General features: G+C 37.3%; 1 protein-coding gene across 2 annotated transcripts in view; it reads left to right on the top strand.

Annotated features, from left to right (window-relative positions):
- PMS1 (PMS1 homolog 1, mismatch repair system component) overlaps positions 1 to 1,455 on the top strand; it is a 78,216-nt gene extending 76,761 nt beyond the window's left edge. For both annotated transcript variants that reach the window (XM_019554000.1, XM_019554001.1), the window contains one exon: positions 972 to 1,455. In XM_019554000.1, coding sequence (XP_019409545.1) covers positions 972 to 1,136 — 165 coding nt within the window. In that variant the 3' untranslated portion in view covers positions 1,137 to 1,455. The remainder of the gene's footprint in view (positions 1 to 971) is intronic.
- Positions 1,456 to 18,022: the final 16,567 nt, after the last annotated feature.

Genomic DNA, 18,022 nt, shown 5'->3' with positions numbered 1-18,022 from the left:
ATAAGGGATCTCCCAGTGCCGGCCTCACAACCGTGGAGCTGGCACCGAGAGATAAGGATCTCCCAGGCCCCACTCCTGATTGCAGTCTCACAGCAGGGACCTTGGAGTTCCCTGCTACAGGGGGACATAGTACTTGCCTGGGCTCCTATGGCAGAGTCCACCCTGGCAGCAGGCAGCTCCCAGGGGCAAGGAGCAATCTCCCGCCCCCTGGTGGCCAGCTGACTGGGAGCAGATTTGCTCCTGGTTAGTCATCTACACAAGTATTATTGCAGAGTTAGTAATCTCAAGTAAATTTGCTACTTGCATTTTCAGGTAGCAAATTTACTCATGCTTAGCAAGGTTTACTGCACAGTAACCATGTGCACTTGTAGACTCACACACTGCACAGTAAAGCATCTCATATAGACACATTCATATAGTCAATTAGTATGTAAGACTTTCTACTACTATATGTACACACTTGTGGTGACTGTATAGACTAGATACAGAGATGTAATTATTTAATGCTATAAATTGGTCAAAATTTCTGTAGGAAAGCGTCATTTTAATTTTGGATCATGATTTTGCCACAGACAAAATATGTTTTGTGAGCTGGTAAATATTTCAGCTCCCATTGATATCACTGTAACTTAGAGGTTTTCATATTTGTTGAATATTGTCAACAAGATTGGATCCCCTCCACATGCTAAAAAGAAGACAAGCATAACCAATAGATTGGCAACACAAATTGATTCAATGCTGTAATTTCTTTTTCTGTTTTTGTATCTCAGATGGTGCCTTGATAGACTTGTGAGACTTTTGCCAGAGAGTTGTAGTTTGGATGTTTGGGGTAGAATTTATCACTAGAAAAATGAAAAAAAAAACCACCCCAGGGAATGCCTACTGAGTCTACTGAAGCCACAAGTTAATTTGTTACAAGGTAACACTATTTGTTTTTTTTCTCCCCCACACCTCAACCCATGTCTCCACAGGGAGAAGCAGTGCGTCTGGTTCGGCAGCTACCTTTACATTTGTCAAAAGAGGATGTAGAGAGCACGATTCACAGGATGAAGCAAGAGCTTGGAAATGAAAATAAAGGCTGCGTTCATGGTCGTCCACTATTTCATCATTTAACAGATATTCCAGAAGTTAAGTAACAAGCACAAATCCAAGGAAAGTTACTCAGTAAAGTGGAAAATTTTGTTTGACTTCATATTTCTGCGCCATAATTTTCACCAGTACTCTGTATTGTACAAAGCTTTTGTATTCTGATTTCTTTTTCCCTGTCATCTTGACTGTTTACTTTTTGCTTGGTTTGGTTGGGGGGGGTTTATATTTTTGTTGTTTTATTTTTATGTTCAACTACTATTTGAAAACTAAAAATGGATTATAAATATTGTATAGAAACTGTCATTTGGAGCAACTTATAATTATTTTTTCCACTAACAGTTTAATAAAAAAGTGTTTGCAACTGGCTTTGTACTTTTTTCATTGTTTGTCGATTGAAAAAACAGCATATGAGGATGGTGTAGGTTCAGAATGGTTGCAGGCTACTCCCAAAAGTCCCTGACCAGTTTATTACAATAATGACATTAAAGATGTTTATATTTGAAGAAATGCCTGAGGTCTCTGTATATATTTGCATATTCAATTACTGCAATTATATCTGAAAACTTAAACCATTTCCATTTACAAATGAGTAGACATTAAAGTACAAGTGTTCAGCGTCCCTAATTCTGGTACTTGACCACAAAAAGAATTCATGACATTCATTCTCTTTAGACCAGAATGTGTAGAAATATCCTACTTCTGTAACTACAAAAATACAAACATATTAGATTGTCATTCTTTCTAAGGTAAAGCCCAAAGCAGCGTCTCCTGGAGGGAAAAGTTTTCCACAAAGATCTCTTCCTGGAAATTCCTTTCCATCCCCATGTTGTCCAGAACTGCTAAAATGAGACTAACCTGTTCACACCTGGTTTATATGGGGCTTCCACAACTGCTAGATTAATGATTGAAAGTTGCTATAAAAAAACCCAACCTCAGTGTATACCAAGCTACTGTGGACATCATTGGCATTAAGAAGAGGTTATTCTACATTCTGAGTGGGCAAATAAGCAATTTTTCTGCTACATTAAAAATGGTCTATTGGCTGTGATTTTAGATGATACCTATAAGAATAAGAGAAGTCAAATCCCAACCATCTATAGCAACATACAAATTAAAACAACTAGTTCGCTGTTATGTACGAAGATCAAAGATTAAGAAGTATCATGTGAATTTTTATGCTTTTGAAACAGCAGTCTCTCTTCTACAAAAAATAGATGCCAATATGTTTGTAATTACAGCCTGAAATCAGAAAAAGGAAAGAACAGGAATGTTAATAAATCTACTACAAATATTTGGTGGCGTACTTTCATTTATGATTTTAAATCAGACTGCTGATGTTTGGTTCTGCATGCCTGCGTTGTGTTAGCCTTGTCTAGGAATTGTCTATCCAGGAGAGTAAGCGTGCAGTAAGAGTTTGAGTTTGAAATGTGCATTAAAGTTGTCTTTGATGGGTAGGAGTGTCATGACGCTCTTTATTCCACTTTAAAAATGGAGTAAACTCCCATACTTCCCCACCCCCCCATGCATTATATTGCACTTCATGTGGTACAATTTATTTCTTTATCTTAGTAGTGAAACACTTCTTCAACATCTTATTCCAGCAGCTTATGCTATGAATGTACGTATCTCAACCTTACCCCAGGAAAAAAGGAGTTCAGTCTGGCATGATCACTACCTGTTAGCCTGTGGAGCAAATGCCTTGCAAAAGTAATGTCAAAGGTGAGTGACAATTTTCCCTAAATATTGTTTTACAGATTCTGTTTATTGAGTGGACATGTTGATAGAAGAAATGCTCAGAGGGCAAGGCTCTCCCAGACTTTGTTTATGTGAGGACTTGATCATCTGGAGGTGAAAGGTTTTGCCTAGCTGGCATAACAACTGACATGCCTTAAGCAGTGAAGGTCTATATGTAGCTTAGGTGCTAGCATACAATATTTCACCTTGATAGAGGCAGCTGACCCACAGTGATTTTGATGAGCTGCACTCTGAAAATAAAAATGAGCATGGCAGGGAAATACATGTTGGCTTGAGCTGCAGGTTAGGTCTTCCATTTGGGTACTGGGAAGCCCAGCTGTGGAGGCTTTAAGTGTAAATATGAACAGCTGTTGCTTTTTGAGTTGAAGAGTACTTTGAGTGGGAAGGATGAGACATCTAGCAAATCATCTATTTCTCTTTCACTCCCAGAGTTATAGCTGTTGCTGCCCCCCACTTCACCTCCCAACACACATACAGCCAACATCAGAAGAGTGGAAGTATGGGAAGGAGAGCCTGATTTTAAAGGACTTCAAGCAGGGATGCAGTAGGAAAGCAGATTAAGATTTAAGCAAAGGAGCTAGAGGAAAAGAGGCGGAGAAGGAAATGTCTTTTTTGAGAGGGGAAAAAGTGGCTACAGAAGGAAAAAGAGCTGGCAATTGCTGCCATGTTAAAACTGTTACTATGGAGTGGAGAGGCACATATCTAAATAAGCCTTCAGGAAGGTGATTATTTAAAGGGTTGCAGAAGTTGGTGTTTTGTGCCTGTCCAAATGAAAGGCAGGCTTTGAAGGAGCTGTTCTAACCTCCCTTTTTCCATGATCCTCTCAGCTTCCCCTACCCCCATCCCTGACATCCTGCAGCACCTCCAGGTGCCGAGCCAACTGCCAGGGACCCTGCTGGGCTGCAGTCTGCCTGCAGCTCTCCTGTGCTCCCATGAGTTGCAGCCCTATGGTGTTCTCTCTGCTTCCCTATCCTTGCCTTTTCCTCACCACAGTGCCCAGCGTGTCCCCAGGGCAGAGCAGTCAGGAAACTATTTTCTTCTTCCACCTAACAGAGGAAAATACTCATTTCTAGTCCTCTGCCCAGGTGCCTTGCCATGATGAGGAAGCACTGTACGGTGCTACTTTCATCCCTTATATATGCCCTGCCTTTTAACAAAGTGTTGAGTTGTTCATGGGAAGGCTCAAGACAAAGTCAAGCTGAGCTCCTTTCTCTCCTTTCTGCAGGGTTTTTGGTTGTCGGTGCATTGGTCTAAGGACACAAGTAGGCAAGGTTCTTTAGGTAGATGTGATCTCTTTTATTTTGTCTCTTTTAATTGAGTAGTTGGAAAAAAGTTCTTTGCATGCTTTTGGGCACATGCACCGTTCCTCAGGCATAGGGAGTCTCTGCTGCTGTTCTGAGAAATTTTCTCCTTTCTTGGGTTCACCAGCTACAGATCGCCCACCTCCCTTCTGGTTACTCCTCCTCTTCTGCTGTAACCATTGCATTTCAGAGGCACATGGGGTCCAGGTACCTGGGGGAGTTCACACAGTATTTTGGGCTTGTCCAGGTGCCTCTCCAACCCCAGTCTACAGGAGGCAGGAGGCAGTATTGAGGTGCCATGGGAACCAATTAGGGCTAGAAACTGGCTGAAAAGAGACCATTTGGAAAGGGAAAGATATCTGTTTGCTGAACATTTATATCATTTTTTTTTTTACAAGAGATAAAAAAAAATACATATTAATATTAGTTTTGTTCCTATTGAGCCAAATGTTGATGGTCCTTATTAAGCAAACTTTCATTGACTTCAGTGAATATTTAACTGAATATGATTCACCCATGGCTTTATGTATTAAGAATCAAAGAACTTGGATAATGATTTGAATGGATTCATGCACACTTGAATTCTATTAAAGGATTTATCTAATTGTTTAAAAAAGCAAATATAAACCCCACTAGGTGTGGGTATATATAGGTTTAACATGCAATCAAGACCTTTAGCCAGTCAGGAGATGGAAATACATATACTATAAGTATACTGCCCTTCAGCCTCTGATTGGCTGTGATAAAATAACATTGTAGAAAGCTTAATATAGGAGTTGTGACCACAGGAAAAAACCATTCATAAATCCCTTACAGACGGACATGCTTCTATACCCATATGTAGCAAACAATTCCTAGAAAGAAAAGCATTTTCTGGATTTGCATGCCATAGCCTTCCTGTGGAGCAAACCATACAGTTTCTAAATGTCATCATCAATACAAAGCACATACTACTTGGTATGGACCTATAGTTTAGTTTGACTGAATACATTAGTGCTAAGGTCACACTGAGATATTTTAATGTTTATTCACCATTTCTTGCTTATTTATAACACTTACAGTTTAAAGCATTTCCTCGCATACTAATTTACTTCTTGATACTAGCATCATGCTACAGTAATATCTCTGTGCTATAACCTTTTTTCAGAGTTCTTAATATTGTCCTAGAAACAAGATGCATTCTTTTTTGTGGAGTTGTGAAGATGATATACATTATGTACATTTTGTATGTCAGCAATGTATACATTATATATAATGTATACAAAAGTATATAATGTATACATTATATAGATTTTATGGAGTTGTGAAGCTGATATACATTATTCACAGAGAAATTTCCATTACATGTACAGTACTGGACATTTAAGATTAAACGTTTAGTATTTGCAGTGCCCTCTGCTGGCTTTTTCATTTTTTATATAAACATAATGGTTCACTGCATCCTACATGTACTTGGCTTGGTGCTGGAAGAGGCAGAGTATAGTCCATCTTAATTCATCTTTTTTTTAATCTTTAGTCATATGAAGTGATATTACTATTGATATTTCCAGCAATTTTCTCCAAAATATGTCAGTATATTATAATCTGTGCTGCTTGGACTTGGGAAACACAGTGATTTACGAAATAGTTTTTATTTGCCAGCAGGCATGCACACTCTGAACACCACTAATCCTAGATCTCCTATGATGTACTTCCAGTTCAAATTTTTGCTTAGGTTATATTTAGAAATGATCCCCTTTTTTGGGTACAAAAAATTCTAAAGACTAATTTTTTTCTACATACAGGAAAAACTCACTGAAAAATGGGAGAGAGAAGACATCTTTTTCTCCTGAGCATGTGATTTGAAACTGCTAAGGTAATACCCATTACTATATACAAATAAAATCCTGATGAAAGAGAATTTTAAGGAAGTCAATATCTGTTCCCATCACTGCTTGTTTTAGTAAAGCTGTTTGTAATATATTTTGGGGTCTTGACTTTTTTAGATATTGAGAAGAAAGGGAGAAAATATGTCAAGATATGTTTAGGGAAACACAGGTGAAGTGTTTATTCCTGTAAGTAATCCTATATCACTGGCAGCAGTAAGCCATGTGTGATAAGTATTTTTAGAACTGGAGTTTTTTATTTCATGTGTTTCATATTTTTTTGGTAAATATTCAGAATTAAATTAATATTTGCCTTATTCATCCTGGCAAACAGTTACAAAACAACTCCCACTTCTGTGGCAACTTAACAGCCAGTCCCACTTCAACCTTTCCTTTTATGTACATGTTGGTGGTACTGTGAGTAAGCGTACTCTGACGTGGACAAAGCTTACAACAGCTGATTCTTAATAGGTGATTATTTGTTTTTTAGCAATTCAGCTTCTGTACAAATATACAGTTGTTAATTAATTTCCAAAGCACATTGAGCAACATTTAAGATAAAATACAAACAATTCTGGACTTGTTTTAAATAATTTGTGCCCAGGCACATTTCAGACTGGGTTATATATTGTGTTGCAACAAATTTATGGTGCATCCATTCAATTTTGTACATGGAAGGCTACCAGATGAAGCTTTATTGTTCTGTTCAAGTGTTGCATGTATCATATCTAAAATCACTGAGAGTATAAATGTGGAAATGTTAAATCTTTTGTTAATGGCTTCATATTAAGCACACATGGTTGCAGATGATTTGGAGGACTTATTTAAAGTAAATATACAATTTCAAGCTCAATTATCATTTATAGCTTAACTAAACATAATGAGATATTAGTGCTGTGAATTTGATACAGTGTTACTTCATAATTATGATGCTTTTCTACAGTAAATTTGATATAGAACAGTTGTTAAAGCAAGGCTGCTCAATTGTGTGACCAAAGATTTTATGGAACACATCTGGCAAATTAGTTCAGGATGTGTACCGTGTAGGAACAGAATCTTTTGCACAAAACCTAGAAGGAAGCTAATTCTAGATGTATATGTGTTTTGTTGATGACCAGAAGTTAAATGAATATAATTGTTTAAGCTAATGGAAATAGTATTTAGAATAACATTTCAGAATAGCTAAAAAGGAAATGAAGGATAATTCCTGTTTAAAATCTCAAATGAACAGTTTACACCTGTTAGTATGTTATGTTTAGAACAGCTGTGTCTTTTATTATCAGTAAACAGATGCAGAAAGTAATGGAATGTTTTAAAGCAATATGTTAATCCTATCTTCCACTACTGAACAGTCTCACAATATAGTAGTTGAATATTAACTATATTGCTGCTGTTGTTTACAATTATACAATTTGTGGTTATATTTTGTCTGAAGATAAATATATTTGAAGTTCTAAAATATTTATCCAAAGTTATTTTAGTACGTGTCACTTTGAGAGCTCACTCTTGTAAACAGTGTCACACTGTAATATGTTTATTCAGAAGTCTAGTTGTTTAAATGACTCATGTAAATTCTTGAGGATCTTGAATTAGTTTTTCCTCAGTGGACTTTATCTATATACTTTAACGTGTGCTTGTTTTTTAAACAAATCTACAGTTGCAAGAGAGGAATACTACATTTGAGAGGCCAAACTCTGCAAACTTTCTTTGAGCAAACTTGTTTTGAAAACAAAGTATCCTCAATAGAATTTATTCAGATCTTGTTCATTCTGGCCTAAAATGTCACATTATTACCTTTGATCATATTACAATAATTCTAGCAAGTTTGTCTCAAATTTCTTGTATCTGCTGAATAATTCTGGATCTCAGTATCAGAATTCAGTAATTTTTTCATAATTTATGATGACTATATTACTGATATACTAAAATGTGGCTTTATTTTGACAGCTATGTCATATCAGTTGCTTGGAGAAGTAACATCTTCAAACTGGTATTCGCCTTTTTAAAACTGCATTTGCCATATTACAAAATGTTTTAGAGGTGCCTATATGAATCAAACTGGAGCTCAATTTAAATTTAAGAATTGTAAATCAAATGCTAGTGTGCTTTCACATGAAAATATCACCTTTAAAGATACCTTCATTCACATAAATTTGGAATAGTTGTAAAAGTTTTCAACATTAAAAAAAAGTTTTAATAAAATATCATGCAATTGTGGAACATTACCAAATCGGCAGTCAAAGAACGGAAACACAGTGGATTAATAGCATAATTTTCTTAGCAGATTAGCTTCCAGGAAATGTAGAGACCAATGAATATGGCAGCTGCGTTATTCAAATATTGTATTCAAGCTGAGGTCTTCTTTTCATTCATTGTTCATTCATGCATGTAGAAGCTCGGCATTAATTGAATCACTGCATTTTTAGAACACTTCTGAGGTCAGGAATTTTTCATGCTTCAACGTTTTTAAATATATATGTATAAATATAAGTATATATATAAATATATACATATATATTTTTGAATTAAGATTGTCCTGAGGCGTAGGCATTGTTCTGATTACAGTGTAATATTCTTAATATGTTAGGCATTCATACAGGTTTACTGATTTGTCTGCCAAATCATTACAATATTAATGGCAACTACAGATTAAAAAACTGGATCTACAAGATTTTAATGCATATTAATATCCTGGCAACCCATTACTGGGGGATTGTGAAAGGCCAAGTCAGGTAAAATTTGCTCTTCTGACTGAAAGAAAGCACTATATCTGTCTAATTCTTTTTTTTTTTAACCTGGATAATATTTATATTGGATCAACTGAAAGGTAGTCTTGATATGACATGGTATGAGATGAATGATCTCAAAAGCATTTGTCCTCATAATTGTCTGTCTCTGCCATTTTCAAAGTTGATCACTGACTTTATAGTTTTAGGCACCATCATTTCACAAGAGAATTTAAAGTCCATATTTGGAGATAATTGTTTACTGAATTTTATTAAGTATCTTTGATTTCAAGATATTTATTTCCAGCGTAGGAAGTAAATGACTCTATCTCCAGTAATGGATCCTGAATGTGATTACTGTTAAATTCCTTATTTAGCAATACATCTAATATTTTAAATTATCTTAAAGCATTTTCATCAATGCACTGCTATTTGAATTTTACTCTTCTCTAAGTAAAACAGTCATCTTCATTTGTCAGTGACCTGAGAGTTGATACGAGTTTTTTGGCTTGTTTCTTGATAAAATTTTAAATAAGTCAATTTTAATCTCCTGTGTTGAATTTTTTGTTTTCTGTTGTTAAGTGAGGAAATGTTTTGATCCCAAAAGTTAAGTTAGGCCTAAGCATGAAAAGAAGATATGTATCACATAGGCCTTTGGCAGACATTCTGTTAAAGGTGCAATGGGATCTGATACGTGATTCCAATAGTCATACCTCCTGCTATGCTACACATGCTGCTACATCATGATGCTGGGCTCCCTCTGCACTAGCAAATAACAAGCCAATCAGCTGATCTGTGCTCCTGGTCTTGGGGTCACATGGGAGCCTTTGATTCAGATGTGCCCCTGAGGCTGGGCGACCCAATCAGATGCTGTTTCTAGCTTCTGGACCCACTGGAGTCGAGGACTCCCATATGCCCCTGTGGTTGGGAGCTCTAGTTAGTTGATCACTGGCCATGCATTCAAGTTAAGGTGAAATGAGAGCCAGCCACAGTTATTATACATATCTTGTTTAATAACTTCGTGGATTATGCCTTGTTTTATCACACCATTAATTGCATTGACATGTAGCCAGGCTACTACTTAAGAAGTGAGTAACTGGTTAATGACATCCAAAGTGTAATTTCTGCCAGGAACCATAGTACCCTTATATGATTAATGCAGTTACAGGTTCTTTTTACAAAATACAGGATATATGAGGGGATTGATCAACCAATTCTGTCTCTGAATGTAAATAGAGTTTTTAATCTAACATTTTTAAAACTCAAAAATAAAAGAAAATCTTTGAAAACGAAAAATATAAACGAGTAATTGTGATTTCTTCATATTATGAGCCATATTTTTAAAACGCTAACTCTAGAATTACACAAAGTAATAACAGATGAAACTTTTTGTGCCCATTATTGTGCATCCAGAAAAAAAAACTTATTTAGCCCACAAGTCACGTGAAGGTTTGATTATAGTCAGGATTCATGTTCTCATAGTGTGCATTTAAACTTAGGTGGGATAGTGCCTGCCCCAGGAAGGATATGAGTATCTAGCTTACCCATAGAATCATTGGAGAGTCTTCGGAGATGCTGAAGAGCAATTCAGATACATTGAACTGAATTCTATCCAAGTGCATTATACAGTGGATAGGGAGCGGTAAATGTCTCCAGACACACACGTTCCCAACTATGCCAATAAAGCCTTCTCCAAAGATTTGTACTGTAATAGCAAATATGCAATGGCCAAAGACCATATTGTATGACTTCTCAAAAAACTAGAAGATTGAAACCACCATCAGTGGTCCAAAAGCAAGGAAAGATAATCTCTACTGAAGACATTTCACCTTTTACCTCAAAATCCTGACTCTAGTAATTTTGCATAATGATCTTCATTCTGTAGTACAAGGATCCTGTTACTAAATAATTCTGTCTGAGTACATTTTTGGAAATGCTTATGAATAGATGAAGTTTTAATGGCAAGATATCTGCTTCAAAAATGTACAAATAACATATACTGTAGGGCTTAAGGGTGCCAATTTCTGTTAATAATAATAATTCAGAAATTCTGTATTTTGTCTTTTGTCAATTTACAGCTGCACAGAAAACTGCAGTCTTCGTTACTAGCTTGTAACATACTGATTAATACAGGATCAATGCATTAATCATATTTATTATTATCTACAAATACCATTTAAAATCTGACACTGTGTGTAAATTTTAAAATGTTTTAGTTTAGTTTGAGAACAATAACTGGATATAGGCTAAGAAGATGTTCTGATTTAAAAGTGCCTTCAACTTCAGCTGGTATCTACTTGAAAATACCCAGAAAAGGATTCTGCCTTAGAAGTTTCCAGTTCATTAAGTAGAGATCTGTTGAACAGCTGTTTTTCGTGAACTTTCAGGTGCATGTGAAGCAGACCTAGAAAACACCCTCTTTCCATCGCAGAACTAAAAGGTTGAGTATTTCTATCCATACTTTAGCACCAGGTCTCTCCTAAGATTTAGAGGTTTAAATTGAAGGTACCAATTTTTACCTATTTCTGATAATGACTATTCATTGCTTTGTGTGATATATGGTAAATTGAATGTAATGCCTATTGTTAAAAAAATTAGTACTTTACATTTATAGCCATTTTAATCTAAGAGTCTTGAAGTGCTTCCTAGCACAAAGATCTTTTTTACATTGCACAGAAATCATACAGTACAGGATTTCGATCACTTTCCTATTGTTCATGTAGGGAAAATGAAAACTAGAATGATTAAGAGCCTTTCCTAGGGACATACAATGAGTGACACTTAGAGGTGGTGGGTGAGGGGACTAACCTCCCCATTGCCAGGACTTTGCTGTAGCCTCTCAGCTCATGTTAAATGTAGTAAATTGCAGCTGCAATGCTGTCTTCCTAGTAGTAATTAACCAAGTGTGTAATTACATATATTACACCACTTTAGATTATTTAAGTTTCTTCACTTTTTAGTTATGCTTTTCTTTTACATTCTGAAAACATTGCCACTTTGTAATTTGTTATATACACATGTAGGTAGAATAAGAAACAAGTGCACTGAAATATTAATTAGTGATACACTGATAATACGCACTAATACATTTCGGGTACTAAGAGGCTTATTTCATCATTGTTTTTATCAGTTAGAAGTAGAATTTAAAAAGGGATAAAGGACACTAAAATTTAGTTTACTATGTAAGAAAGACTTTAATTTATCAAAATTTGTTGCAGGCTGTGTTATCAGGTGACATGATGATTATCAACCTAAGTCTCTCAATTGTAGTTCAAAAATCCAGAGCAAGTATTTGGCATAGCACAGTTTGTTGTAAGGAAGATTTAATAGCTTGTTATGTCCTATTTATATAAACAAGAGTCATTTAGAGTTCAGGAGATATATTTAGAATGTGCATTTGTGCATGGAGTTGCAGGCTGAATAAAGTAATACTTGAAAAGCTTCTTATAAAATGGAGAACACGAAGTAAAAATTGTCATATAATATTCATGGTATATATCAGAAGCCTCTTGAGAGTGAACTAATCCAGCCAAAGCATTAGAATAGAAGTCATTACCAGTTTATAAGAATGCAACCAGTATTTTTCTGTTATTGAAGTTAAAATGTTACAAAGTACTCATAAGAAGGCACAGAGTGATTGATGAGTACTGGCATGCCTAGTAGGGCTGATTTTGTGCTTTTTGCCCTGCCAGAATACCCCGTAGTCTTCACAGAGAGCTTCTCTCTCTAAAACAGTGTGCAATCAGGCCAGATGAAAGAACAGCTTAAAGTTCTAAACTCTTCTATGCTACGTGCTGTGTTGGGTCAGAATATTAATAGGAGTTTACAGTGAGTGATTTGTAATCTGACTTTTGATTTGTTGACTTTAAGGTATGCATAATATCTGAAAAATGTATGCTAAGTCAGTTTAAGATATAAATTTTATAGCATATGGTAAATTAAAACCATGGTGACCTTTTGGTCTTGTTGATCACATGTATGAAGATGATCATCTGTTAATCTGTACTAATCACTCTGATATGACTCTTGGGTAAAAGATAGGAAAATAGTGCTTATTTCTGCTTACTCTTCTGCAGTTTCCTTAAAAATGTTTACAATTAAAACTTTTAGCAGCAAACTTAGACAGTATATATTTTATGTGCTCTGTTATGGAAGTAGGTGTAGTAGGACTGTTTTCTTATCAAAGCAAGTTTTATTAAATGGTCTAGTTATGTAGAGCCAACCTGATATCAAATCATTTCTCAGAATTTCTGACAAAAGTCTGAAATTCATGTTTGGATTGCACAGGTATCTTTTTATTTGGCTCTTTCAAATAAAAAGAAACAAAAAATGTTGCCTTGTTCTCCCATGAGATAGATGTATGCAAGTATAATGCTTTTCATTTACAGTGTTTAGCACTCTTCATTCAGAGGTCTCAAAACTTGATTAGTCTTTATACCCAGAAATGAAGTTAGCCATATATTACACCCATTTGACAAGCGGTTAAACAGAGAGTCAGAGAAATAAGCAAGGTCTTAAAGCAGGTTAGTGGCAAGGTTGGCAGCAATCCTGAAAAATAGCTTCTCTCTCAAGACACAGCCTTTCAGAAATCTTAAATTGCTATTACTAGTAACAGAAGTTAAAACTGTGAAGGGACAAAGAATGAGTGTGAATGTATTTACAGATCCAGTGCATCACTAATATGTTTGCTAAAAGTTGCTTTTGTCCACTTCCTACTTCCCTCTTCAGAGTGATGCAAGCAGCCTTGGTGCTGTGCAGGTGGTCATTACCCCATATTCTTTTTTAATTTTCCTCTATCATATCAGTAATGTATCAATACACACAAAATTCCCTGTGTTTTCAGATTATGTGCTGTAACCAGCATGCAAGTCATAAAACAACCCGGAAAAACTACTGTATTCATACAGTATTTCCATATACAAATGCCTCTGTTGATGCATTACTTTTCTAAGATTTTGCTGAGTAAAGTTATTTCCATACATAAGCATTTTGGCCATCTGCAACTGTCAGTGAATCTGGTTTGAGAACACTGGTAGTAATTGTAAACTTAGGAATGTGTGACCAGCTAGCAGCCAGCTGTGCATGCCCTGACTTTTTCCAGGTGCTAAGATATATGGGCACTTTTGTTGACTTTTAACAAATATATACTTTGGAAAGTATATATATTATATTAAGCCCATTTTCAGACTGAAGTTTTGTTCATAAATATGGTATAAATGTGGATAAAATAGAAAAAATTGACAAACTTTGTCAATTAGCTTAATTATTAATACATGACACAGAATGTAGACCTCATCTTACATACGGCCTGTGACAAGAAGAAATTCAGTATCCTCTATGTTCCTGAATGTTTGGAACAGCAAATGTAATCTACAAGTAATACTGTGTGTTTCAGTACCTGCTACATGTTTGGATTGCACAGGTATCTATAGGTCAGAAAGTCTCTTCAACTAGACAGAATCAGCTGCACCTCATTAATTCATTCAGGCACAGCAAGTATCCTTGCTAGCTTTCTTCTTCACAATAGGGGACTAAAACAATTGCAAGAAGATATAACAATATTTGTGGTTCTAATACAGAGATGTCCATAAGGGTTATTTGCCTCAGTAGACACATTTATGATGTATTGTCTGTGAGGCCAGCTGGTTCCAAATTAAATGAACACAAGATCATGAACAGGAAAAAAGTTAATAAGCATGATTACTTGTCTAAGGTAATTTGATTTCAGAGGTGATTAAAATATCTAAAAATCCTTCCCTTCTAGAAATATATTACTCTTACCTTGCTGGTTTCTATTAGAAAAAATAATAATAGCTAATCACTGGGGATCTGGGTTTTCCATTTCCCATGGAAAAATGGAAAAAAACACGGATTTTTCCTTTTACCTAAGAAAAATGTGGATTTTTCATTTTAACAGAGAAATGCATGGATTTTGCTCTTTTGCAAAGAGCTCTCAGCAGGCTGGCAGAGTTACAGCCTGCAAGGGGCTGGAGGGTGTGGGAGGAAGGTGGTCAGACAGGGGCACAGTGTGCACATACATGCATGTGGCTGCTAGAAAGCATGGAAAGCAGCTCCTGCAAGTAATATGATATGGGATAGGGGAATGTATGCTCTAGAGCCCAAGCCTGCAGTCTGTATTACCTGGTCCCATTCCCTTTTCCCTAACAAACTTCTCACATTCACAGAAACAATTTTTAGACTCTTCGTTGTGTAGTTAAATTTGGGGGTGCTGGGAAGTGGGACAGGGCTGTGGGCAGCTTGTCCAGGGAGGGGAAGGGGGCAGCTTATCACCACCCAAAGGGGGGTGAAGGGCACATGCCCCCCAGATCTGTGTGCAGGACAGCGGCGGGCTGCCTGCTGCAGGCTTAGGCTCCCTACCTTTCCAGGGCCTCTGTAGCCCAGTGGACAGGACTCAGCATGCCCGGGCACAGTGGGACTGGATGGGGAAGCTCCTTGCCCCATGCTGCCCTGATGACATGCCCCCTGCCTGCCCCAGTGTAGCAAGGGGCACAACCCTGCACCACCAACCACCCAGCGGGTCCAGAGTGGCCACAGGGAGTGTGGCCAGGGCAGTGTGGGGCTTGCAGTGGTGGCAAGGAGCTTTCCCCACTTTGCCCCACCATGCCAGATCTTGCCCATCGGAGCTCAGAGGCCACAGGGGAGGGCAGCAGGGTGGGGAGCCCAAGCCTGCAGTGGGCAGCCTGCACCTGTGTCTTGCCCCACACACCAATCTGGAAGGCATATACCCCCTACCCCCGCCAGAAGTGCATGTGGCAGCAGGGAGACAGCCCTGCCACCCGAGCCCGCAGCAGGCAGCCTGCACTCCACCCCCCCACCCTCCCCCAATGCGCTCTGCTCTGGCGATGCCACCCATGGAAAGCCAGGATCCTGGCTAATCATGCACAGTGCTGTGCCTGTCACTGGATGATGAGAATTCTTCAAAGAGGTGTTTGGCTTAATTTTTATGAGTCTGAAAAGATCCTTAAATGCATCTCTGATACTAAATTGGTGTCAACACAAGTCAAAATGTTTGCTTCCTTAGCTTCTTGGCAACAAGGAAGCTGCAATATTATAGTAAACTAAACAATTTCATATAGAATGCTCCTTTTAAAAATGGAAACTGACTCTGATCCTTAAGGCTTAACAGGAAAGAAGCAAGCATAAAGGGCTTCATTTATCTGTATGTATATAGATGGAAAATGCTAAAGACTGTTGTAAATTATGTTGGTTACAAATGGTTCCAAGGGCTAGAAATGCAGCCAGAAATCATTGTGTCATTGAGCTATAGAATCTCCAGACTAATAATGCTGGCTTGAGGGTTGGTTTCCAACACTTGGTATAAAGTAGCTACACAACATTGGAGGACCAGGCCTGCTTTTTCCAGAATTCAGAGCAAAATAAAGATAACACTTTGTACATGTTTGAACTATGTAAAAGTGGTTTCTGAATTGTTATCAACTCAGATGAAAATACAATAGGATAAGAATTTGGGTTTAATGTGCAGCTTAAATTGAATTCCAGTGTCCTCTAAAGGCTTTAACATGAGCTCTTAACCTAAGTTGATGCCCCAGTTATTCTCCTGTTACTAATATTTTAACTGGAGTCAGCTAACTTGAGCTAGACAAGCCAAAGTAAGAACATATCTTTTTCCAGTGTAGAAATTCCTTAAATTTGCTGTAATGAAAACAGATACAGGTTAGTAAATCTTGGTTCTCAAAGAAAGTCAGCAAGTTCTATTATTTCCAAAAGGAGAAGTAGTAATTATTTGTTATGATTCCCAAAGTGGGCAGCATGGATGATTTCTGCTGAAGCATGCTATTTTCCCTGCTTGCAAGTATTTTTTTCTAAAAGAAACTATATACTAAAAGATAGAAATGAAATTGAGATTCAACTGTGAGACTGGTTAAAATTGTATATATAAGCACAGTTGATCTTCTCACTGATCCTGTAGATGTTGCAGCAGGTAAGCCCATTCCTAATCCTTTGAAGGCAAGTTTTAATCCTATGTAGTGTGGTAAGGACCTACATGTATTACAAAATAAACTGGCCAGGCCTCTAAGTGAGAGTATAGGCTCATACACTTTACCTGTTATGTGTTGATGGACAACTGAAATAAATAATAGACAGGGACAAGAATCCAAAATTCTAAATTAGGAAAGAAAGGTTGAGTCTTCATGTACTTGGAAGATCTCTCTTGTCCCTAAAAGCGGTAAAGATTAATCACCAATGCAACAACTTGATTTTTTTGAAATACTGTCTACATTTTGTGGCCATATGTACAAAACCCCACAGAACAGAACCCAGTTTCTAGTGAAGAATTCAATGGTAACCTAATCTTCAGCCTTCTCTAATGTTCCTTAGGCAAAATAATAGGTCTTGCATCATCCTCTGAACTTCAAGAGAAGGAAATTGTGTCAGACCCACCACCTGTTAAGCCACCTGAAGTGGAGGGATAGTCCTTGAGTTGAGGGATTTCCTGAGAAGGGGCAGCCAAAAGCAGTTTTTTTCAAGAGATTCTTTGGGTTTAGAACAAAGAGAGAGAGTGTGAAGTTCTCATACATGTGGATGTGCTTACCCCTGCACATCCGCTCATTATCTCAAAACTGGCTTTAGCTTCTGTAATACACCTTCTTTCTGACTCCAAGGGCATGTCTACATATGCATATTAATGTGCAGCAATAAACTCCAGTGCATATCATGCAGTTTATTGCTCCCGGGCGCCATATTTACATATGCACCTGGGATTGCTCAGTGTGCTGTGGATGGGTCTGGCTGGGGCACAAGGGTGTTTCACTGTGGGGCTAGCTGGCAGGCACCCCCACACTGAAGCACTCAGGTGCCCCAGCCAGCTGGGTTAGCATCTACACATGTGCTGCTATGTATGAAAGAACTCTGCAGCATGATAGTACTTGTATTTACAAGTACTAACCTGTTGCAGAGTTTATTAGTTTCCTGCAGCCTAATAGGGCCACACATGTAGACACTGAGAGGTTTACTGCAGAGCTAATTAGGCAACTCAGCAGTAAACATCTCGGTAGATGGATTCTCAGAGTGTAAAAAAGAAAAAGTTGTGAGCATTTATTGAAAATTGATGCTTGCCCTTAGTCCTTGTAGCCAGTGTAAGGGCTATTAAAAATTCCTTTCAGACTAGAAGAGAAATTTTCAAAAATGAGTTAGACCAACTTAACCAACTGGGTACCTATCATTATTAAAATACTTCCAAAATTCTCACTCTTAGAGCATTTGAATCTCAGTCTTACTATAAATAGTTCCCAGAGGGCTTAGG

The sequence above is a fragment of the Crocodylus porosus genome, unplaced genomic scaffold, assembly GCF_001723895.1.
Source record: "Crocodylus porosus isolate Cpor-Errol unplaced genomic scaffold, CroPor_comp1, whole genome shotgun sequence".
In the NCBI taxonomy this organism is placed as follows: Eukaryota; Metazoa; Chordata; order Crocodylia; family Crocodylidae; genus Crocodylus; species Crocodylus porosus.
The sequence above is the reverse complement of the archived record's forward strand: the minus strand, read 5'-3'. Positions and strand labels throughout refer to the sequence as shown.